Source organism: Callorhinus ursinus, unplaced genomic scaffold, assembly GCF_003265705.2.
Source record: "Callorhinus ursinus isolate GAN/ISIS: 27379988/994484 unplaced genomic scaffold, GSC_fseal_2.0 scaffold32, whole genome shotgun sequence".
Lineage (NCBI taxonomy): Eukaryota > Metazoa > Chordata > Mammalia > Carnivora > Otariidae > Callorhinus > Callorhinus ursinus.
In genome coordinates this window covers 3,087,228-3,112,796 of record NW_027397094.1, presented here as the reverse complement: position 1 = coordinate 3,112,796, position 25,569 = coordinate 3,087,228, and the positions used below count along the sequence as shown (strand labels likewise).

Genomic DNA, 25,569 nt, shown 5'->3' with positions numbered 1-25,569 from the left:
ACTATTCTGTTACCACATAGTGGGAATAACATTTAAAATGCTAATTATAAGGTTTCATTTCTTGGTGCTTAATTTTAAAAATAGAGCCACATAGATGCAAACAATATTCTATCTTCATAATCTGCGTGGTTCAAGGAGATATATAAAATATGAATCTTTAAAGGCAAGAAAAGATCTATTTTATAAAGAAGTTCATAAGGGAAATGAACTTTTGCAGCCTGCAAATGCCAGAAATAAGCTTTTGATCCCCTCAGGCAAACATTTTTTGAAATACAGTTCCACCACATCATTGCTATGGTTTTCTTAGTTACACTTTCCAGTTCCCTGCTGGGTTTTTTTCTAAATATATATATATATAAACTTACTCTTACTTTCAATTATGTTATTATAGAGATGAGAATCAGGTCTAATTAAATAAGAACATGACAACAATTGTCATTCCTTGATCTGTATAAACTGTAATTTTGTTGTGTTTGTAGTAAGTGCCTCGGTAAGGATAAATGTCACTCTCCAGGTCCGCCAATTGACTAGGAATAAAGACCAGTGCTTCTATATCTTCCCATTCATTCATATCCGCTTGTCTGTGAGTCTCTGTCACCCCTGAAAAAACATTTATTAAACATCTACTATACTGAGCATCTACTACAGGCTAGGCACTGTGGATACAGATGTTGTGGATGTAGAAATAAACTAATCAGAGTTCTGCCCTCAAGATAAATGGTTGAAAGGGTGCATTTCATCAATATGAGATATGCACAAGCAAGATAGGAATCAAATGTATCTGGCTTTTCCCCCATACCAAATACATCCGAGGGTATTCACGGATGCAAGCACGTACAGGTGAATTTCCAGCCTTTCCAAAATTTTATATAACCCTACCTAATGATATAATGTAACTGTTATGTAATATGTAATTAAGTAATAATTGGGAGCTATTCAAATACTCCAAAAAGTATATAGAATCATGGCTTTCTTGACCTGAGCGTTACTTAGAATTACTGAGTCTGACTCTCAGATTTAGAGGATAATCTACATCAGTGATCTTTACATGGTTGGGCAACTGAAACTCTTGGGGTTCGTTTTCCTAATATCAGTAAAGTATATATTGCTTGTAGAGCTTCAGATCCAGGAAAGCGGATGTGAAATCTTGGTTGTCTGTATTTCTAAACAGTTCCCTGGATAATTCTGCAGTATAGATAGTTTGGAAAGTACTAGACTCAATTCTTCTCCAGACTTCTAAAAACCCTCAAGGATGAGTATTATGACTTATCTATGGCTTACACTCAAAATACAAAAAAAAAAAAAAAAACCCACATATTTTGAGATAACTTGTAATTAATTTAAATGTAGTAAGTACACAGTTAATAATAAAAATAAGACAAATCAATGAGAAGGATTTTGCCCGATTTATGTGTTTTCAAAGACACTGTTTACTATGTAATTCTAATTTTCTCTGTTGTAATGATTCCGTTTTTTGTCCAGGTAACCACTAACAGTTTTATCCACCAGTTTATTAAGGCAGTCTTCTGTCTTTATCGCCAAGGGAAATTTAACCCATATTTGCAGAAGTTCAAAATAATTTGAAGTTTTCAACTATGTCTAATACCTGAAACTTAAGTGTTTTAAGTATATTATTATATTAACTATTTAAATATATTCATAGCATTAAAATATTAAAAATAATTTATAAACTGGTCAAATAGCTATGTTTACATTTAATAACTAGTTAATTCCACTTTAGAGTGAATATAAACGGGGCGCCTGGGCAGTTCAGTCAGTTAAGTGTCTGCCTTCGGCTCAGGATGTGATCCCAGGGTCTGGGGAAGGAGTCCCACGTCGGGCTCCCTGCTCAGGGGGGAGTGTGCTCCTCCCTCAGCCCCTCACTCTGTACTCTCCACCCCCAAATAAATAAATAAAATCTTTAAAAAAATAAAGTGCATACAGATACATCTTTATTTAAAAAGTAAACATAAATCTAAAGCTTTTTAAACTAAACTTAGGTCATATCATGAGTCTGAAGTTAATTTTCATTTCTTCAGGAGTTTCTTAATCTATGCATTGCGTAATGCCCATGGAAGTAACTGCTTTGTGTAAATCCTCATACCATATGGGGAGTTACCTGAATGACACTGTCGCCGGGGCTCATGTCTGTATACACATAGACATTGTAGGATATTTCAGGGAAGGTCGGAGTGTTATCATTTGCATCCATCACCCGAATATTGACAATAACTGGCTCGCTCTCTTGCACACCATCGAATGCCGTTATCTTTGGGGATAGAAAAATACATGTAATAGAAAAGTCTTGCAAACATAAGCAGTACAGAATTCACTCTCATGATTTAAGATGTTTCTTATATATAATTTCAGTTTTAAATGGGTGCCAAAATGTTTTGTTGATAAAAGGAAATAAACCTACAATAGTACACATAAGCAAAGTATTTTAATGTGCTAAGAAGCAATTACAGAGGATTCTGTTTTATTTTTAATATATTTCAATTCCAAGCACATTTTAAATAAGCAGACATGTAAAATGTCTTAGAGGCTTGGAGTGAGCCAGTAACATTGCTGATTCTTAGGAGTTAACTGCTACTTATTTTTTTTTTTTTTAAATAGGAAGTTATTCTTCACTTTTCCATATTTTGTATACAATGCCATAGATGCATTTATAGCCAACATACTTAGATCACACAAGAAAGTAGGTGCCCTAGAGATGTGATGTCTTTTTCTGGTAATTCACAAAATGACAATTTTTAAAGTTGTTAATAGTGACTAGTTAATAGTAATATCTTAATTACACCATTAACATTTTAGGAAGGTCTGGCAAACAAAATCAGCGTTGTAACACTGCCATCTTTGTTCTGAATGACTTCCGAAATCCACACTGTATCTAAGTTCTAACTGTCAGGTTTCCTGGACTCTCTGGCTCTGCTGCATTAGGTTGTCCAGAAGGAAATCCTATATAAGTCCCACAATCTCTACTTTACTATATCAGCTCATTTTCCACTTATATCTGAATAAAATCTAGCTCAGAAATTTGGATAACACAACTTTCTTTTCATCTGTATTCACTGATAACTATTTGCAATTACAGTTTAATAACCTCCCCTCACCCCCTTTTTTTTTCTTGATTAAACTATACTAGGATCTCTCTATCAGATAATTCTTTGTTTCGGTCGGGGGGGGCTGTCCTGTGTGTTATAAGCTGCTTAGCAGCATCCTTGTTTTCTCCTTCCCTGATGCCAATAGCACCCCTCACAGGAGTGATGGCCAGTGTGTCTGCAGATGTTGCCAAATGTGTCCAGGGGATGGGCTTGGGGAGCGCAGGGATCATCCCAGTGGAGAACCTCTGGCCTAACCTTATGGAAAAATTTAAAATGTAATAACAAAAAAAACCCCATAAAATAAGTTAAAATAAACTATGGGTTAGGAAATAATTCTTTACTTGTGGATTCTAGCTGGTAACATCTCAAATTTAAGTCAATTGTGAGTGTACGGTGAAAAATGAGACCCCTATTTTCCTGTTTCCATCTTGAAAATTATTTTCCTCTGTTGGAAAGAATGTTAACACAGCTGCACAAACTTATAAAACAGAAAAAGGAGAAATACATGTGAAGAATTTTATTATTGATATTCTCAATTCTCAATTTCTTGAAAATATTGTATTTTTTCTTCCTAAATCATTGACTTCTTCAGTTTTAAACAGATATCTCTTTCTGATACACACACACACACACACACACAAATGTGTATACAAAATAATTTTACCGAAAAAGTGTAAGTCTGCTGTTCTTCCCTGTCCACCGGCTGAAGTAAGGTGAGGTAGCGAGTAATGCCAGTTTGTGTAACAGTGAAGACTGAGGTGTAATCATTCAGGAAAAGGTGAAGCTCTGCGTCCTTCGTCTTTGAAAAAAAGAATGCCATTATTTAAAATGGTGAATACATAATGCAGCTATTAGTTCATTAACTGGAGATTCATTTTGCAAATCTATCACAAAACTATGCATGACTGTAGTAAGACTTTCCAAAGACAAGATAGGTTTCACTAGACATTCACTCATCACTGAGCTGGATTATGCAAAGACAATGACCCCTTTTGTGGAAAGCACCATAGCAGAATGAGTACAAGTACAATTAATGTGAGTAAAAGGAAAAGAATAGGAAAGATAACAATCCAATTGAATATATTCTTTTTGGTTCCTCAATATCAATATTCTCCAGAACTTCGCTGGGCTTGAGAAATAAGAAATAAATGCAAGAAAAGAAAATTGGAGCCCCAAATTTTAGCTGTAGGATTGTACAACTACTTCATTTGTAGTAATAAACTGCACATATGCCTATTATTATTCTGTTCTCACGTTTAATGCAAAATAGAAATAAAATTGGCTATGTATAATTCATTACCTATAAATATCATGCTTGCTTTTTCTTATTTTAATGCTGCAAAGGCTCTCCAAAGGGAAACATAATGTTTATTTTAATTTAAAAATCTCCGATGATTAGACTGAAGATATATGAATTGGCTGCATTGTGTCTGATAAGAGTCCAGAAAGATGACATATACATAAAGAAGAAGGGATGGCAAAAGTTCAAAACAGAGATAATTACGCATTGGCAACCCTTCACGGTTTTACTGCCCTCCTGAAAGATAAGATTAATCTCTGCATGTTAGAGAAAGAGCCAGGACGTAAGTGGGGAGGCGTGGACTGATGTCTGGTGGTGGAGTAAGAAGGCAGGTGGGGCCGGGAAAAGATTAGTGAGAGACAGGACCACGGACAAGGCTTTACGCAAACAACAGCAACAGACATGGCACAGGGAGGTGAGGTGTTTCTGTAGGTTTTGACAACTATAAAAATATTATGCACTAAGGGGGGTGGGGGATACAGGCTTCCAGTTATGGAATGAGTAAGTCACAGGGATGAAAGGCACAGCACAGGGAATAGAGTCCCTGGTCCTGTGAAAGTGTCATGTGGTGACAGACGGGAGCCACGCGGGTGCTGAGCTCGGCGTACAAGAAGTCGCACTGCTGTGGCGTCCACCTGAAACTCATGTCACAGCGTGTCAACCAGACTCAAATGAAAAATACACATTATGCCTAGCATAGTGTGATGTGTAACTTAATATCATAGATTACTTTTCAAAGTCTGAAATCAGGGGCTGAGAGCAGAGTATAGAGTTTGGAATTGTGAAAGACATGTTCATTTGATTAAAAAATTAGAACTCACCTTTTTTTTTATAAAGATTTTATTTATTTATTTGACAGAGAGAAAGAGACAGCAAAAGAGGGAACACAAGCAGGGGGAGTGGGAGAGGGAGAAGCAGGCTTCCCTCGGAGCAGGGAGCCTGACATGGGGCTTAGTCCCAGGACCCTGCGATCATGACCTGAGCCGAAGGCAGAGGCTTAACCTACTGAGCCACCCAGGCGCCCCTAGAACTCACATTTTAAAAATTTCTTTGTGAAAGTGAGAAAGTTGAAATATTTCCTACTATATTAAAATGTACACATTATTTGATCCACAGACACTGTAATCTCTACACCTTTTTAAAGATTCAATATGTGTATATTTCAAATAACTCTGAAATGAATGGTTTTATTTGAACCTAACACAAGTTCTGTATTTGTAATATCTCATTAGGAGATAGCATTTAGCTATACTATTGTAGCTTCTATGTCCATGATTGTGATATAAGTCCAGTATGCTATATTTACTGATCCTGGAACAAGAAAAAAATAATACTATAGATAATAATTTCCAGTGGTCTGTTTATTACTAAATAAACTTGTTAAGAGCTGTGAAAAGTCAGAGGCTTTCCATTGATACTTTCTTTCTTTTTTAAATTTTATTTTAATTCCAGTATAGTTAACATGCAGTATTATATTTCAGGTGTACAATATAACGATTCAGCAATTCTTTTTAAAAAATTTTTAAATTATTTTTATTTTTATTTATTTATCTATTTTATTAACATATATTATTTATTTCAGGGGCACAGGTCACGGATACTCTCAAAGAGGAACCTCAGGCTCCTCAGTGTCATGACCCCCATTGCTCAGCATGGCTAGCAGGGAGGGCGTTTGGATAATCAAGTATTTTAGTTAATAAAAAGTTAAATTATTTATTTTAAAAAGTAGACTATAAACTGCATGTAAACTCAACATATCTTGAACCACGTTTTGAGGTTGCTTCTTATTGCGTACTTTAAGGTCAATGGCAATAAAATCCAGTGGTTACTTTTAAATGAGCAGAAAAGTTAGAATGCAATTTCAATTAACAACAACAACAAAAACTAAGTAAGTATGAGTGTCTGTCATTTTTTAGTGTTTATCCTTGATTTTACCAACCAGGGTAAAATCACTAGGCTGTTAAATTCAGGGATTTTTTCCTGTTCTCTTGAGTTTACCCACAATGGTGCCAAAGAACAGCTTCCTTCCACCACCACAATGGTGCCAAAGAACAGCTTCCTTCACTCAGATCTGCAACAGCCAGTAATCCAAGCTGAGCAAGCTGAGCAAGCTCTGGTATGGGACTTGACATAGCAAATATTTACTTCCTTCCCTTTATTCAAGTCCTTCAGTCATTCTTTACTTGCTTATAACTGATATTCTCTCTCAATTTCTTTTCTTCCTTTCAACCGTAGCCTCTGTTAGTAAGTTTGTTAGATATATTCATTCGTATTCTTACCACATGTTGTAGGCATTTTTATTTTTTTAATGCCAGGTATTGTTATGGTGCAAGACTACAGTGAATGTTGGGTTGTGAGCCAGCCTGTGCCTATCTGAGACTGCACAATATGCTTGTGTCACAAACAACACTGTCCCCTTTCCCAGTTTATAGAAGCTGCGAGATTTTCACTGTCCAATGCTTCCCATTTGAAGATGATATACACAGCAGGACTTCATAAACAAACTCTCATATTTTATAACAGAAATATTAAAGACCTTTTGATAACTTAATTGTCTTCACTTCAAGTCCTGTTGTAATAACTAGAGCCTAAAATAACACTTCCCAGACATGCAGATTATTTTTTGTAAAGAGATAACATAACACAGAAAACTATGATTGTCCATGGCATTTTATAGTTCATTCTAATCTGTCCTGCTCAGTTAATCTCTGATTAAATTTTAACTTGTGAATTTTATGAACACTTCACATAGTAACTTTTTAAAATCTCTATATTGGATACATAGATACCATTGGTGAATATCTGGATATTTCTTTGAGGACAGAATTTAAGAATACAGACTTGGAAATATTCAGCCAGTTATTACTCAAAGCTTAATACTTGGATTTATTTTTAAGGATAATACTAGTTTCAGGTGTGGTATATTATGAGTGTAAATAGACAGATAATGCTCTGGCTTATTATTCTGACACAATAGATTTTATGTAGTCCTTGTGTCCTTAAATTTGTTTAAAATACATATTAGTTTTTTAACTAATTAATATGTACACAGAAGGCTGGCTAATAAATGTTCTTTCTCCCTCTGACAAATGGTAATATTATTTTATCTAAAGTATATATTCAGTATATACCATAAGTATATCATTTTATTGGTTTATGTATTATTTTCTGAGAGGGGAAAATAAACTCTAATATTCACTCACAGCACAGAAAAAAAAGAAGGCAAAAGTAAACACATATGCAAATGCAAAGGTAAAGAAACACATGAATGTAAAATTAGAAATTGCATCATATAGAAGAAAGACATTCAAATAGAACAAGTAATTGGATTTAAAGCCAATTTTGGGTTTCCAACAGGAATCAAAATATTGTCTCATACACACACACACAAGCTTATATGCATCCTCATATATATACACATATAACACAGAAATGTGTGTGTTTATGTGCATATGTATATATATGCATACTTATGTGCATACATAAATTATAAAGTGTAACAAGAAATGACAAAAAATTAATCTCATCTGCAAATTTGAATTGGTCAGCAGTGGTTGTCTTCAGACGACCTTGTTAAAAAGGTTCAATTCCACACTTAGAATCTTTTAGGAGGAATACGGTGATGGATTATGAACGTTTGTCATGGACTGCAAAAAACATTTAACAATTGAATAATCTTTGTTAAAATTTATATGCAGTTTGGATTCCACACAATTCATTCTACTCTAACCAATAATATGAGGAACATAGATTTAAATTACATCTACAATCATACATATATTTAAAGTAGTTGTAGATGTCTTTATAAGTGATAATGAAGTAACTGTCTACTTGTTTTAGTAGAGAAGAAAAAGAGCCAGGAAATGAACCACAGCAATTCACAAAAGAGCAAACACAAAGTAAACACCCAGTACCTACAGGAATTCCACCAGGTGGGACCTATTTACAAATTTAACATTAAGAAAAAACAATGTAAGCATAAATGACTACATACATACAGCATACAAGTATACACTAGTAAGAAACAAACAAACAACAGCAACAACACTTTCCAGTACATTTAAACTAATAACTTTTTTCAAGGTGTATTTTTTTCTTCACATTCTGACCTAACATGCATAGAACAGCATAAGAATATGTATGAGGCATATAAGCACAGAATACCCTTAAGAGTGTATTGTATTAGATTCAAGGATGCCTTTATCTTGAAACAGTAGCACTTCATGCCATGCCCGGACATGAACCCAGCTGGAATTTAAGTGACTCACTGCCTATAAACCAAGTGGGTAACCTCTGTAGATTACTATCCCCCGTTATGTATTTTTTTGGAACCAGAATTCAATAATCAACTTTCAGTTGTTCTGCTTCTGAAAACCCGGTGGTTTCCGGCATCCTCTTGAAAACCTTGGGCATGTCTTGATTTACCCATCTTCTGGGATATTTTGCAAGTATGAGCTAAGAGTACTTGAAAAAGCACATAAATGCAATTCTTATTTTTCTATATATAGTATTTGTATCTATATGTTGATATATATTTTTAAAGATTTTATTTATTTATTTGACAGGGAGAGAGACAGTGAGAGAGGGAACACAGCAGGGGTAGTGAGAGAGGGAGAAGCAGGCTTCCCGCTGAGCAGGGAGCCTGATGTGGGGCTCGATCCCAGGACCCTGGGATCATGACCTGAGCTGAAAGCAGACACTCAACGACTGAGCCACCCAGGTGCCCCACTATATGTTGATATTTATATAACTATAGAAAAGAAACACTAACACAAATACTTTTTGTACTCTTTTTCAGTTTCACTGTGACCCTTAAGATTCTTTCTGACTCGAAATCTACACTGTTAATAACACAACAACTCACCAATCCCTCCTACTGTGTTTTAAAACTTTGTCTTACTTTCCGCTGAGTTGAAGGAAGAAAAACAACTTAATTTTTGGACAAATAATCCAAGTCTGTTCTCTTCTTGGCATGTGCCCTGTGGCATAACTATTCTTGAAGCGACTCAAGAAATTGACTCCTACCGTGATGACTTATTTTCCTGCCCGATACTGAACCTCCTTTTCTGTTAGTAAAATCTGTATGTGGTGACATGTTTCTGTCTTTATTCTTAAATCCTATTATCCCTATGCTGATTAACTTCACTAATTCTGACATTCAAAAACAGCAAGAATTTACCATATAGTAAAATTCTTGCCTGTGAAATAAAAAAGCCTTGAAATTTCTTTTGTTAACACAGATCTTTAAATAACCTAGCAATGAACATATTTTACTTTTTAAAAATAAATGGTCATTGGCCTGGAAAAAGAGATTGAATTATCTCATCATGTCCCTCTGAATTGAGGGACATCAATACATCTTGAAACATATTAATGGTTATTCTACGAATATATTCTGTGTGCTGCAAATGGAAGCTATAAGGAATACCAGATGAGTTGCAAGAAAGTTAGTTTCAACTCAATGATGTTGTTTCAAATCTCTGATGAAGAGATTTCTAGGAATTAGTTGTCCAACCACGAAATGGGCCATACTGTGACACAGATCAATGCAATTCATATTTTTCTATATATAATATTTGTATCTATATGTTGATATATTGGGTTTCCAACAGGAATCAAAATATTGTCTCATACACACACACAAGCTTATATGCATCCTCATGTATATACACACATATACACATTTTGATGCATATGTTAGATGTCCTCATTCCTTTACTCACGCCTGAACGCATGAGCTCACTAAACAATTACTAGAACCTATTAAGTTCTGAGAACTGTGTTAGATCTTCAGGATACAGAAGTGATTGAGATGTAGGCCCTATCCTCCATTGACGTTCAAAGAGGGAGCAAGGCACCTACAATGACGTGAATAGAGCAGTAGAGAAATGCACAGAGGAGAGTCACGCAGCTCATCTGGGAGGAAGCGGAGTCTGGGCAAGATGCGTGAATGAGAGCAAGCCTGAGCAGAATTGTAAACACTGAGCATAAGTTGTCCATGCCAGCTTGGGTAATGAAGGATGAAAGATTTCAAAACGTAGAAAACGTCACAAACAATGGGAATGAGACGAGAAGCAGGTTGGCATGTGCAGGAGACTACAAGTAGATGCTAAAGGTAACAGGTGAGGCGGTAGGAATGTTCAGGCATTGAATGACCCTAGCCATTCTCTTGTGCGGGGGATGTGAAGTCACAGCAGCGCGTTAGGCAGGCTTGTGATACAGTCCCCTGTGATCTCTTGAAGAGATTACTGTTAGGGGCTAGGTGAGAGAGAGGCCCGAGTCAGAAAAAAATATGAAGGCGGGGACATCAGGAGGCAATTCTAATGAGAGACGAGTAGGGTGATGGTTGTCAAGATGGGAGAAGAAAAGAGAATTGCCGAAATATTCAGAAGACTAAACAGGAAGGATACAAAGACCTTCAGTTGTCAGGAACAAACGGAAATCAACGACTCCCAGGTTTCAAGATTGAGTGTCCCAAAGAGGCGTTGTATCCACTCCTGAGAGGTGGGTCTGAGGGGAACACTTCACATAGTGGAGGAAGGTGGATTAAACTATGGTTAATATTCTGTGGACTTATTTACATTATAGATATATAGGAGCTGTATATGATAATTTAGAAACATTTATAACTAGGAGATTAGAGATACTTGTTCACTTTCAAGGCACCTCACAGCACTCACTGTAGTTAATTTCAGAAAGAGGGTGAGACTACATAAGAAACAAATGGTCAGACACACAGTGTTCAGTTAGTGACATTTGGCACCACTCTCCATGTGCATGGGGTCATCTATGGGAACTGTCTTCTCCCTGCCCATCCCCACCAGCCCCAAGTGAAGGAGCAGGCCAAGGCGGCAATCACCACTCCCATATAACTTTTTGGATCATAGGTGATTGAGCAAAAGGGGCAACTGGTGAGTGCAAGGCCCCTCAGTGTCATACAACCATCACACAGTAGGACCAAGAGTCAAAGGGCGGGTGTCTAACTCCTGAGAACCACAGCCACTGCCCCACCCCTGGAAACACTCAGAGCATCTAATAAGCTAACTGGAATTGTCAGCTCAAAGAGCCCAACGCTAATAGTGCTTAGTCCCAGGAGCTCTCCCCACCCACCTCAGTGACACCCTGTAAGTCCCACCATCCTTACAAAGTCTCTTAGAACGCAATCTTAGATTCTTTAAAGTGAATGACAATCCGGAAAAACAGGAATGTACACAAGTAAGCGTAGGGCTTAGTATGCAAACATTCGGTAATATAAATATATCAAGCAAAATAATAAAAATAATAATATAAATATATCAAGCGAGTACAAACACATACATTTTGCAATTATGGAGAAACTACAACTGCACTTTTTCTTCAGGATTTAGCTTCTGCTCACCACTGTGTTCAAGAAGGTATGACATAAACCATTATAATTTTCCAAATTCACTAGTCACTGCTACAAGTATGATTATGCATTCCAATTTAAAAATGAAAGAAAATCCACACCAAAATTTACAGGACATCCACTAGCCCTACAAACTATAGTAGCTTAGCCTATATAAAACGTATTAAGGTGGCTCTGAATTTTCTAGCGAGGATTCACTAAATGAGGACAATCAGGGGATCCTTAACTCCCTAACCTGGGGTGGGAAATTGTGCAGGTATATGCACTTTTCTGGAAAAAAGTCTGTAGCATTCATCAGCTGTTATCATATTCAGGTTAGAGCCAGACCGTAGCAAATAGATAGTGGCTTTCGAGTTTGATGCTGAAAATCAGGGACTTGGTTCCCATAGACCTTGGCTCAAGGACCATCTCCACCATTTATGAACTCTGGGATCACATTAGGCGTTTAAAATAGCTTCCACCTCCCCTTTTGCAATATGGGAAATTGCATCTACTATGTTTGCTGTGAGATTTAAGGGAATTAATGCAAGATAAAGCAATTCCTATATTGTCTGGCAGGCACCAAGAACTCAATGATAGCTACTGTGTAAAACATGATGAGATGGAAGAGCAGAGACTAAGAAAGACAGGAATGGTGGATGAGAGAAGAGAAAGCACCGGGAGGCATAACGACATCTGGAAAGAGCAGTGTGCACACGGAGTTGTCACATCCTCTGCAGAGTGTTACATGCTTTTTCCGGAAAGAGGAAAAAGAAAAAAAAACTTGGAAAATTCCCTCTTCGTTTACTAGACAGTTGACAAAGCTCCATGGAAGGAGACTTGGGGGATACTTCACTGCTGTGCTGTCCAATTAGTGACAGGGGATGACTTACACTTAAATTAATTAACCAAAACATTAGAATCGGGTTCTCAGGCTAGTGTCCCGTCCAACGCTGCAGAGCCACACAGCGCTTGTGGCTCCAGGAGCGGACAGCCCAGCTGCAGAACAACTCCATCCTCACGGGAAGTCTTACCTGACAGCACCACGGGAGAGGAGAGAGTGCTAGTTAGGACTTCCCACATTGCAAGAGACAAATCCAACTCAACGTATGTTTAAAAAAAAAAAAATGTGGGGAATTATGATGGTAGGTCATGGAATCGAAGGAAAATCTTTTAGAGTTCAGCAAAGGCTTGGGGATCTTATAACCTAAACAACAGGACCCCAACAGGTATCTTCTGTCCCTTCTCTCTCACTGGTGAGAGGTTTCCGCCATGATGCCAGCAAACTCAGCTGTCTCCAAAGTCCTTCCCACTTCTTTAATACACGGTGCCAAAGCCTTCCAGCTATAATTCCTCATTTTTCCTTTCCTGGAAGGGCTCTGGCTGGCCTGGTATAGATTTTCTTTCCGCTTTTCATAGCCAGAGAGGGACTGAGGAGGTCAAGTAGGCTGACACGCCCAGCCTGGACGGTTTTCCACTGTGTGAGCCGGCGTCCGCATCACCACCACCACAGGCAGCGATGTGTTGAGTGGATGGTCTGAGCATCAGCACAGCCACCAGCAGAAGTGGGAGCAGGTCCACTGCCCCCAAATAACATAGCATCCGAAAAGTCCCCCAAATCATACTCCAGGGCTGCCTTCATGTTTTCGTAGACTCATTGTGTAATGTCATGAGCGTTCCCTATCAGCAACTGTATAAACAGTTTTTAACCCATTATTAATAAAAGAGATCGTCCTGGGGGTTTAGCAAACTATAAATGAAACATTCGTTTTCTTCCCTATACCTGGTATCTGTAAACTGAAAAAAAAAATGGTCGCCGAATTCAAACATGTTCTTTTTTTTATAGTATTCTTGCTGTGAAATGAAATTACAACACTAAGATTCTCATTTATAAGGCTCTTATTCACAAGGACTCTGTTCTCTATTCCACACCTCCTGTCACTAGGTCTTTGTAAAAGTTCCTGTTGACATAAATATAACGTGTTAACCAAACAAGGACAACATTTATATTGAACTTACATCTTCTATATCCTTGTCCAGAGCCACAATCCTCAGAGGGGAGGTCAAATTCAGACTGTCAGAGATGGTTGCTCCCACTGGGGCGGATTCCAGGATATAGCCTTGGTAACTGGGCATCGTGAAATACGGACTCTGATTGTTTTCATCCAGGATTTCAATATGGAGACTGGCGAAGGCAGGAAGGGGATGGCCATTGTCCTGTTCAGCCTAGAAAAGAATTTTTAAAAAGGTTAAAAAGTTACATGTTATCGGATCACTTTTCGTACTATTTATGAGGATTCCCTTTTGAACTCATGTCATTACAGAAAGAAGAAATGCTTTAGAGTTGAGGGGCTCGGGGCCCTTAGAAAGCATAAATGAGGAAGAGAAAGTCCAGAGAGTCTTCATCACCTTTTTGGTCTCCTGTCCTAAAACTCAGTGTATATTCCAAAAAAAATATATATATATTAATAGTCACTGCAGTGAGTTACTGTATTTGCCACTGAATGTTGTTAGAAGAGATAACTGTGCTTTCATACAGTTAGAAAACCAAGAAACAAAGGTATTTGGTAAACTGTTGATAAAATATGTAAGTACACAAAAAAAGATTCATAAAGTATTATATTTACTTTATTCTCTTCTGTGTCTTCTTGCTCCACATGAATGATCAAATTCCCAAATAATTCATATTTCCATATAAAATTAATAGATTAAGGTTGCATTTCTGCCCACGGAAAGTCCTCAAAAGCATATTTTAAGGGACAGAGATGATTTCAATGAAATACTTTTAGTAGCTGTAGAATTTCAAATGTTATTTAATTGCATATGTTATTCAAATAAGATTAATATTCATTTCCTAGAAATACATTTGTTTTCCTGTTTTTTTCTCTTCAGTTTAAAAAATTGATGACAATTTATATTCCCAATAAATTTTCTTTCCATGACCACATGGTCATGTTGGGACTTGGGGAAACACCAACCCTTGACTTTCTGTTTTATTAAGAAAATGTCTTACTCTATAGCAATCCAAAAGTTTTATTTAAGGGAAGATTCCATCACAACTGACTTCTAGAAAATTTCCTCCAAATGTTAGGAGAAACCTGGACACAACTCAATAGAATGTACATCTATTAAAATAGATTCAAAGTCGCTGCTGTCAATTTTTATCGATAAGTTTTCCCCATTATTGCAATAGTTGTATTTTGAAATTAACTCCAAGTGAAAGTTAAATATTTTATATTAAATCCTGGAGTGCTTTCCTGGATGAAATAACATTTTGGCCATGAAAATTTATAAGTAGTTCAGATAGATACCTCTGCTATTTCTATCCAGAGGCAAGAACCTGGGCCTTCTAGAAGATAATTGTGCACTTTCCTCCAATTGTAATTTAGCATTTTCATCAACTAAGAGGGTAAGTAACAAATCATAGTGATGTTGGCTGTGCTGGTAACTCTGAACCAAGAAAAATCACAATATTTTTTCCCTTCATATTATTATTAAGATTGAAGATATTTTGAAGTATCATTTATGCTAACTACTAATTTGAAATTACGGTAATTAATAAACTCACTGTAACATTATGTTATTTAAAGCATTGACAAAACTACCTATTTTTGTTTTTTTTAATATTTTGATAACTCTAATTCAATGCATTAAGTTCCCTCTATAATGTTATATCATTTATTTTATGCTTTTGAATTTTCTTTGGGAACAGACCGCCAGAGTGTTCCATGGAGTAAAATATTCATAAGCTCCGCTTCACACCGAGGACAACAATCCTGAAATAATGTGTAGCCTTTTCTGGAATTATGTATTCTTTTCACACGTAGCCATATGTGCTGCTGACACTACAGGTGGCTCCTTCTGCATCCAGTGGTTGTGATTAATTTGTGCTGAGCCATGGATGCTCTTCTAGGAGTCCCCCCTCTGCAACACCCAGAGGGCTCCCTGAACACAGCTGATCAGGGTGAGAGGTACAGTCTATGACCAGACAACATCGCTTTTATACTGGATGAAACCAATTGGTCTGTATGGGGTTCCGATCCAGCAGCTGTGATCTGATTAAAGCAGGAGCAGTTCATACATGCAAGTCATTCTGAACAGGACCTTTTCTCTCTCCCTTTATTTTGTAGCTAATTATCCCAAAAGCCATTATGTCCTATCCATATGGACATACTAGTGATGTCATGAAAAGTCACAAAGTCTATTGTTTGTTCTCTACCAGCTGCCCCCCGCCGCCCGGGTCCCAATAAACACACACCAACACACAATTTGTGGATGGAGAGAGGAAAACAAAAAGCCAAATTGTATCACAGTGAAAGAAGTTTATGTTTTACATTCAGCTCATAGGTTGTTAATTTTTACTGCCAGCTGTGAAGCTAGGAAAAACATGTATTATCTGCATGATGAAAACAAAGTAGTCCAATGAAAAGGAAATAAAACTCAAATTAGATCTATGGGAACAATCTAATTCTGCATATCTTTAAATGTAACATGTGAAATTCTGTTTTAACCCTCGCATTAGTTTGTTAATAGGGTTGATATGTTTGGATTGCTATTACATACTTCATCCGATTTCAGTGTTTCAGGGGTGCTAACCAGGTATCTGTCTTCAAGGTCCACATTCTTAACCCCTACCCTATTTTGTATATCCTTCTCTAAATGCAAAAACATATTCTTTTGTGTTGGTGAAGAAGCAGAAGGATGAGTTTTAAGTTCAAGGCCACATCACATGTAAGTAACAGACAGACAAGCACCCAAACTCATGTGTCTAGGTTTATGAGAGAGTACACAGGGAAATTCACCCCATGTTTCTCCAACTCAGAGAATGCACATGAATATACAAATATAAGACGGATAGAAGAAATTAGTGGCAGGAAAGAATATTAATAACATAGATACTCCAGATTAGAGGTAAAATATGGCACTTAACACAAATTAATACTATTACACTTTGCAGTGAGACCATGCATCAAACCTGTCATCCAATCCTCTCTTCTTCTAAACAAAATAAATAGGAATTCTCAAAAATCTGACTTATTCTGTTCCCCTGTAATGAGTGGTAAATGAGATGAAAAGCACAAAAAAGCAGGTCAAGTGAAACAAGGTGGCGTTTTTAAAAAATTACTTCATCCCACAAAGATAACTTTATTTATATCTACAGAGTCTGTAGTTACAAGTTAAACATTGTATTTAAAAGTCAGATTTTGTTTAGAGAATTTCTGGGCATGAGTCCCATTTTCAGTAATGACACTAAAAGCCAAGAAAGCAGAAGTATAAGAAAAATACACTATTTAGTTACTCTGGAGGGCAAAACACTGAAAGAACCAAACTACTCCATTTTCAATATTAAAACGAGGAGGTGTTGATAACCCCTTCGCTCGCTATACCCAAGGACTGAGAACCCAGAACAACTTTTCCGGCTGGTGGGTGGCAAGCAACTTCACAAATCCCACCGTCTCTAATATGAACCCTTTGAAGTAGATAGAAGGATTTAGGGGAGAAGGGAAAGTGGGGGAGATGATCAAGACATATAAAGGAATTCTAAGAAAGAAGAAAGGGATCATTTTCTCCCAGGCGGTCAGGAGATCTTTGTCGTGCACCTGTAAGATGCACTTGTCACACCCAAAATATAAAATATAAGCAGGATCTAACTACTTCTCACCTCCTCCCTGGTTACCACCCTGATCCCACTACCACCATCTGTCCCCTGATCATTTTAACTTCTCTGTCAGTGTCCACCCTGGCCAGTAGCCCACGCCGATAACCGGAGCCAGGCTTTCATGAAAGAGTAGCCCGATTGGGTCCCTTCTTCCACCAACGCCCTCAAGGACTTCCATTTCTCCCAGGCTCCCATCATGCTCTTGTCCTTCTCACTCCGTGGGCTCTGTCCCTCGCCTGGACCCCACGCTCCTCTTCAGTCAAGCCTTCAGGCGACACAGGATGTCATTCCTCAAGCCTGCCTCTCCCAGATAAGCACAGGCTGCTTATTTGCAGCAGTAGGAGGCTGACTCCGAAACCAGGCACGCCCATGCTGCCCAGGCTTCACGCACCCCTCATTCCCGCTGCTGAATGCAACTTGCAAGTCGACCTGAGGAAGAGGGTTTGCTTTGGAGAATTTTGCTGGAAGGCTCAATTTATACTTCCATTTTCTTTTTTTGATTAGGAATTATACTTCTTCCTAACTGATTTAGATTATTAAAATCTATTTACTCACATTTTCAACCAATTAATTTATCTGTTAGCATCAACAATCTTACTAGTTTACACCTTTCCAAGAGCCAGGCACTGAGACATGCCTGCCTCGGGATTCAAACAAGAATGACTTGGACTTTTATTGGAAAGCAAATGCTTATGAAAGTCTGAACATTTCCTTGACAACACATTGTTATTGAATTCTTTCACAAGTGGAAAGTGTATGGTTGTGCAAGGTATACCTCAGAGGTTAGCCACAGTAAAAAACAAACAAAACAAAAGGTGCATAACACTATTATGATTCTGATACAAGATATGATACTTCAGTGGGATCATAAAAACAATCTAAGCGCTGCCTGGGTGGCTCAACTGGTTGAGTGCCTGACTCTTGATTTCGGCTCAGGTCATGATCTCAGGGTCGTGAGATCGAGCCCCACATCGGCCTCTGTGCTTAGCGGGGAGTCTGCTTGTCCCTCTCCTTCTGCTTCTCTCAAAGAGTGTGCTCTCTATCTCAAATAAATTAATAAATACAATCTTAAAAAGAAAACAATTTGAAACAGACAAAAGTAATTTATATTGTTACAATCATCCAGCTGGGATCTTTGGGTGTGTGAGGGGTAGTGGCCAGGAGAGGGTGGTAAGACATCTGGGTGTTCCTAATACCTTTTTTTTTTTTTTTTTTTTTTTTTTTTGTATATCTGGGTGCCTCAGGTTGTGAAAACCCATCAAGAGGGACAGTTTTCAATAAAAAGTTTACTAAAATCTGCTATACACTTGCTCTCCCAAAATGTGCATGTAGGCTACCCCTCCTCCCACCACAATGAACTAGTAAACTAATTTATGGCCACTCAAGGGCAAATGATGCAGCTTAATAAAGTGTGATCTAGGAAGTGACCGGAACAGCCAACATTATAAGGATATTTAAACATTACAGATGCTTGCCTCTTCCAATCCATTGCTTCATTAAAGGCAGGCTCCAGAAGTAGACCCCACCTTCTGTACTTTCCATCAGTGTCTCTCAAACACTGCGGTTTCTAAAGCCCTTCTCATCTGATGCCTCCATGTCTCACGTGAGGTCCCTGTTAAGGCACATTCTTGGGGGCTCAGTCAGGCTTTCTGATAGCTATTTATTTGTGTTTCCTTAATTATTATTTTAATGTTACCTGCCTTACTGGGTTCCAAGTGACATTAATACATGGTGGACTCTCCACTTTAATGCCCTGAAAGACACGTGGGCATCTTGATTCAGTGGGGGGAGCCCTGAAATCTGCCTTGCAGAAATGAGCGCATCCCATGATCATGGTATGGCCAGCCAGGAGCCCTCTGGGAACCAGTTAGGCCTGGTATTTCTTCTTCTCTGGCTCAGGCTCCGGCTCCTAGGTAGCTCTTACAGCGTAGGCCAATACTGCTCTAGCCTCATGTACAAGTAATTGTTAGTTTTTTACCTTTAAGCAAAGTTTTAAATTTCAGTTGGACCGAACAGTTGGAAATGAAAGTGCAGGGACCTCACTTCTTTAAGGGAGCTCTCTCTAGGATCCTGCTCAGCTCACTAAAGCACTACAAGGGATTTGAGGTCAAAGCCCTAGTAACGGACAATAGGTTACATTTCCTTTCTACATGCGTACATTTTTCTTTTGAGATGTCTTCAGGAGAGATGGCTGTGGCAAGCCTCTGTTCCCTGGGTTAAAGATTATATTAATATTACTAACTAATTAATAATTAAATATAAGTATATTCCATTGCTTCTTGGCCCTTCTTATAAAATTATAGTGCCTTAAACCTACAGAAATGTTCTTTATTTAACCTTTAATACTCTAACAAATTAAAGATGCCTAAAGATTTTGACAGCAAGGGCACTTGTAACAGGGACCAAAAATATTTGAGAACTTACAGAACCATACCATAATTTATCAGATAAAATACAAAAAATCGGCATGTATATCACACAACTGGTTTGTTTGTGATATCATAAGTACAGCAAAGAAGTACATTCTTGGTTGGAAATAAATAAATTTTCTATTTGACAAAAAAGAAAAAAATGTCTTCAGAGAGAATGTAGACAACACACACCCAACAAGGGTTCATAATATGACAACCAATCATACTGATACGCTTCCCACCAAGGGAATATTTTTAATAAAGTGAAGTATATTTTATCCTCACTTGAAGAATATGCCCTTTCTGTTTATAATTTATTGCATCAAATCTTCAAAGTTCCATTATATCTTTCAATAATAAAAATCTTTCTCTTTGCTTAGTGTTTGAGATAAGAACTGACACCAGAATGACTAAAGCAATTTTGAATGATTTAAAGAAGAAAAACCCAGTCGCTCTGGGGAAGACATAGGCTCATAAAACCCCTGCTTATCACAGATATGTCAGGTTCTTCGGCTGGTGTTTTGAACATGGGAATCATCTTAGCTATAAAGAGCGAGGCCAGCCAGAGACAGAACTATGATGGTGATGAAGAAGTCACTTTATTCTGGAATACCTCTGTTTTATCTCCCTTACCTTGCCCTGCCATCTGCCTCCCCAACCAGGAAAGGCCCATTCAGGTTTCTGATCCCGTTCCCACGGAGTTGGCTCTCAACCAAGGAAAAACCCCATTGAAGTACCTTATATGAATTAGTGGACTGGAAAAGTCCATCCTGGAATATCTGAATTTAAAAAAAAAAACCATCAGTATCCAAAAAAAAACCCCACCAAAACCCTGATCTCCAAGTGGGTTATTTTTCAGAGCCTGGAAGCTAGGGAGAGTGAGAGTTTAGTGTTTCTCCTATGTACCAGCTTATTCTTGAGAAAAGATAGTCAGCAGACCTATCTAGCTTACAAGTTGTTAGAGTATATCTAAATTTTCCACGCAACAACCAAGAGGCTTATGAAGACCCCTCGGGAATGGTTGTGCAGGAGGGTGGCGAGAGTTGACGCATGTGAAGGGGTGTAGTGGGGAGGGATGGACGGTAAGGCCTGCTCAGAAAGTGGCTCCAATTGAACATTTTACAATATTTGGACTTGCTGTTGTACTCCTACGATGACCTTTGCAGACAGTAGGGCCTTGCCAAAATCAAGACACTGTGAGCAGAATGGATAAATTGCTTTTCTTCTTCCAAGCAGCTGCAGGTCACCTTGTAAGGAAGGAAGGAAGCCAACTAAAATATCACCTCTGTGTGTCTGTCATCAGCTTGCGTGTTTGGAGAGCTGCAATATTCAACTGCTATATTCCATTTCTCTTCTAACTCAGCTGGATGAATAACAACGTGAGACAAGAAGACACGATATGTTCTTTGCTTTTATTAATTTCTATAATTGACAGATCAGTCAATTCATTCAGCCTCATCCTGAGAATTTTTAGAGATGTGGACTGCCAGGAGGATATACAAGTATGCAGTGTTGTTTTGAGGAAACAAAAATAATGGTTTATGTGTTAATCGGCTAAATTAAAAAAAAAGGAACAAAAAATAAAAGAGCGTGTATCAGATGTGTTGATGGGTTTCTGAAAGTGCATTATTCATTAAGAAATCCATGGAGAGACTGTTATTCTGTTATTAATAAGCACTAATGCCTGAAATTTCTGTGGGATAATTTCTCTAAAATGGATCAAGGACTTTGGCTCTTAACGGACTCGAACTTCCTCACCTTAGAGATTCTGCTAGGAGAGCAGACAGAGTTTATTCTCCGATGACCTGCTGAACGGAGATCTGGGGCACGTCTGTGTCTCGTTCTTGAAGCAGGAATCCATGAGGACAGGGAGAGAAAACGTGGCTAGAATATTTCCAACCAGAACATTCATCTTGCCTGCTGTGGATGGAAACATCAGCTCTGAGTTTCTGTCCTGACCCCGGCTCGCTGGAGGTTCCTACTCAATCTTTCCTAAAGGGAGGATGCATGCCTTTCTTCCCTCCTCTTTAATCTCTCTCTTTTTGGATAGACTGACAGCAGAAAGAACAGTAACTTGCACTTCACAGTCTCCTTAGCGGACTTGACTGATTTTGATAGTTGTTTCATCTTCATGGGAGATGCCACCCTTTGTATTTTGAGACGTGATGCCTGATGGTCTGTGACCTGCAGCCCCATCTATCGGCTCCTGGCACCCGTGATCTTTCAGATCAACCAAGTTTCCATGGGAAATCCATGTGGCGGGTAAATGGTTCAGTGTCTTGAAGGCAGCATGGAGCGGCATGGCCCCGTTTCGTTTTAGGCACACTCTATCGGCAACATGGGGACACAGGGAGGATGTGAGGAGAAGTGGCTAAGGTTTGAGAGGCCGCCTGCGTGAGATGGTGGCCCGTGATGGGGACTAGAGGACTGCCAAGGGCAGGGGGACGTGTAGGAGAAACTCCCGGGCTACGTGAAGAGGACCTGTTAAGGACCGCACAGGGCCATGCCGGAGCAGGTACCTGGGGAACTGGCACTCCTGGCTCGGGTGACTGGCCGATTGCATGGTGTTGATGCAAAGAGAAAAGCAGGAGTAGAAGCTTTCAGATTCTAAAAGGTGTAGAGTTTGCTGCATTCGTTTTTATAGGTTTTATTTATCTGACAGATATTGAGAGAGAGAGAGAGAGCACAAGCAAGGGGAGCGGCGGACAGAAGGAGAAGCAGGCTCCCCGCTGAGCAAGGAACCTGATGCAGGACTTGATCCCAGGACCCTGGGATCATGACCTGAGCCGAAGGCAGACGCTTCACCGACTGAGCCACCCAGGTGCCCCGAGTTTGCTGCATTCTTAACGTGCCACAAGTCCATAATGCTAAGACTGGTAACCGGAAATTCCGATGTGGACATCAGGAGGGAAATAAGTCTAAAAGCGTCCTTTCCACACTGGCAACTTCCTCCACACAGAGCTTTCATGCATTTCCGTCTCTCCTACACCAAGTGAAGTGTCAGGCAACCCTTAAGCACTCCAAGGACTTGGCAAACTGAAAACCAGCAAACACGGAAAGCCTTAAACACAGCAGCTCTTAGTGTTCCACTGAGTCTCTGTGAAGTAAAGTATCCTTGATGTCACTGTTCACATAGAGGCCAAGCACTCTCTGGGGTTGTGGCACTGGAAATCCATGAGGATGCTAGCTGTTCTCTCTGACCTCGAGGAAAATACCTCGCCAGGATCACCATCACATCAGCAATGATATTCAAGCTGCCCAGTTTCAATTCCGTGGCTCAGTATCTACGTCAAAATTTATCTTTTTTTTTCTTTCTTTCCTTCTAAAGAAAGGTGAAGGCCTTCACCTGGCTCTGGCCTTTTTTTCCAGGGGCTGAATTTGAGAATTTTACTGCATCTTTATTCTGGACAGATGGACAAGATGAAGTCGTACCAAATGCACACACTTTCGAAGGTAGGTATTTAAATACAGTGAAGATGCAGGTACACAAATCCAGTTACCCTACAAGTTTGATTGGAGAAAACTATTACGACAAATATTTCTTTTTTTTTTTTTTTTGCTTTTTCAACTATTTTTTATTTGCAGTAATAAAGATTTTTAAATTAATAAGTCATTAGTAAATTAGTACATAGTTTAAAAGGTTAGAATAGTAAGTATGCTTTTTATTTTTTTTTAATTTTTTTATTGTTATGTTAATCACCATACATTACATCATTAGTTTTTGATGCAGTGTTCCATGATTCATTGTTTGTTCATAACACCCAGTGCTCCATGCAGAACGTGCCCTCCTCAATACCCATCACCAGGCTAACCCATCCCCCCACCCCCCTACCCTCTAGAACCCTCAGTTTGTTTTTCAGAATCCATCATCTCTCATGGTTCGTCACGACAAATATTTCTTGAGCACCTTCTATGCACTCGACATGGATAGTGTCAGGGCTTGGGCCACAGCGTAAAGAAATATATTACCATTTACCCTACTGTAAAGGTTAAGAGGAAATACACAGGAAAACTGAATGTAGGGCGGTTAGAGCCACCATGGGGACGAGCGGGATGCGGGGAGAAGCTTCCAAGCTTCTTTCCAGAGTGAGTATCTTAGCCTCTGACACATCAGTGAAGCATTAATGCCAATCACTGAGGCATCCGTGTGAGCCAGAGTGCCCAGTAAGAAAAGAAAGGGTGACTCAGGAGACAGGGCAGCCCCCACAGATGCCTGGAGGCCAGAGTGAAGATGGAAGTTTGAGAGCACGGCAAGTGTTCAGGCTGGCTGGACAGACAGCGCGCAGGGCGGCGGCTGAGGGCTTAGGTTAATATGCCCGTGGTGTGGAAAGACACGGGATTGCAGCTCAGCCTGCATGCAATATGGCGTCGGTAGGCCGGCGGTAACGACCTAAAAATCAGAGAGACCGTGATGTGATCATGTCTGTGAGCCTTGCTTTAGCTGTTAATCCACGGGAATAAGATTTAAAAAAAAAAAAAAAAAGTCATGCTTCAGCAACTGCGAGACACTGAATTATTAATAATTTATCCACTTGATATTTGTATTAGGTGTCCAGATCATAAATATATCAACTAATGATATTTTTTTTAACAAATACTGCACTTAAAATAATAAAAGTGAATTTTCTGGGCTTTGTGATAGCTACTCCATGCGTGAACTAATTCATTATCACACAGAAAATAAAATATGCTTTCATATTTCTATCTCCTAGTTGCTTTCTGCTTTGTAACTATGGTGCTCACACAACTTTTCATCCAGACTGGGGCAGTTTTGAGAGTGAAAGAGATAATTACGAATACTTATACAAAGACAACAGGCAGGAATATGAACCATCCTGGGCAAACCAAACATGATTCTTATTCAGAATGTGCATTTCATTTTAAGAATGCTTAAGTGATTACAATCATTGAAAATTTGGGACAGTGTTTTGAAATGGAGCATCCTTTCTTCTTTTAATTGGACTCATTTCAATTCTTTAATATTCTAAAGTTGGTGGACTACTCTGTTTTGTTTTCCTAATTTCACTCTTACATTTTTGTCAGTATCCTGAGTAAATCCCTGGCTGAAATGGATGAAAGAAAGATGATAAATCTCTTAACCATGACGCTTCCCAGCTGTTAAATGTGCATAGAGCTTTCTAAAGCAGAATTTTCAAAGTCTAGGAGAAAATACTTCATTTTATTTTCTTTTTTTCTTAGCTCCCGAAACAGAAATTGGGATCAAATCCAATAAATCTTTTATGGCCAACAAAAAATGAAGCATTATTGAAATAAGAAAAAGGGAAGAAGTTGAAAGACTCACTACTCACTAAAAGAGCTGCCAGATAGTAGCACTTCAACAGATCCCTATACAAAGCCACAATATTCAGCTATTATTCAAGCAGGTGGCACATTATTATTCTTATAGATTGATACCTTTGCTTATTATCCCCTCGACTGCACACAAAACACAGTAATTTCAATCTAATAATGTCTGTAAAAACTTCCATTAATAATATAAAGTGTTATTAAAACATAAAAAAATTATCTATGGCCTGTTCCAATTGATTTTTGTTTCTATAATTGATGGGCTGAGTTTCATTGTACCTGGGTATACCAGGACAACTAACTTTGAAAATAAAGGGAAATAATTGATTTCAGGGTTGAAATGAGGCAGTTTGGTAACAGTGCTTTGTCAGTTTTCTTAGACCCTACAGAGAGCAGACCCACAGGGCTTCACAGAGATTGAC

General features: G+C 38.5%; 1 protein-coding gene across 1 annotated transcript in view; it reads right to left on the bottom strand.

Annotated features, from left to right (window-relative positions):
* Positions 1-25,569, bottom strand: part of PCDH15 (protocadherin related 15) — a 1,645,434-nt gene that overhangs the window by 359,828 nt on the left and 1,260,037 nt on the right. Inside the window, exons 13-15 of the mRNA XM_073878941.1 lie at positions 13,790-13,996; positions 3,769-3,903; positions 2,120-2,269 (exon numbers count right to left, since the gene is read on the bottom strand). Of these exons, the coding sequence (XP_073735042.1) occupies positions 2,120-2,269; positions 3,769-3,903; positions 13,790-13,996 (492 nt within the window). The remainder of the gene's footprint in view (positions 1-2,119; positions 2,270-3,768; positions 3,904-13,789; positions 13,997-25,569) is intronic.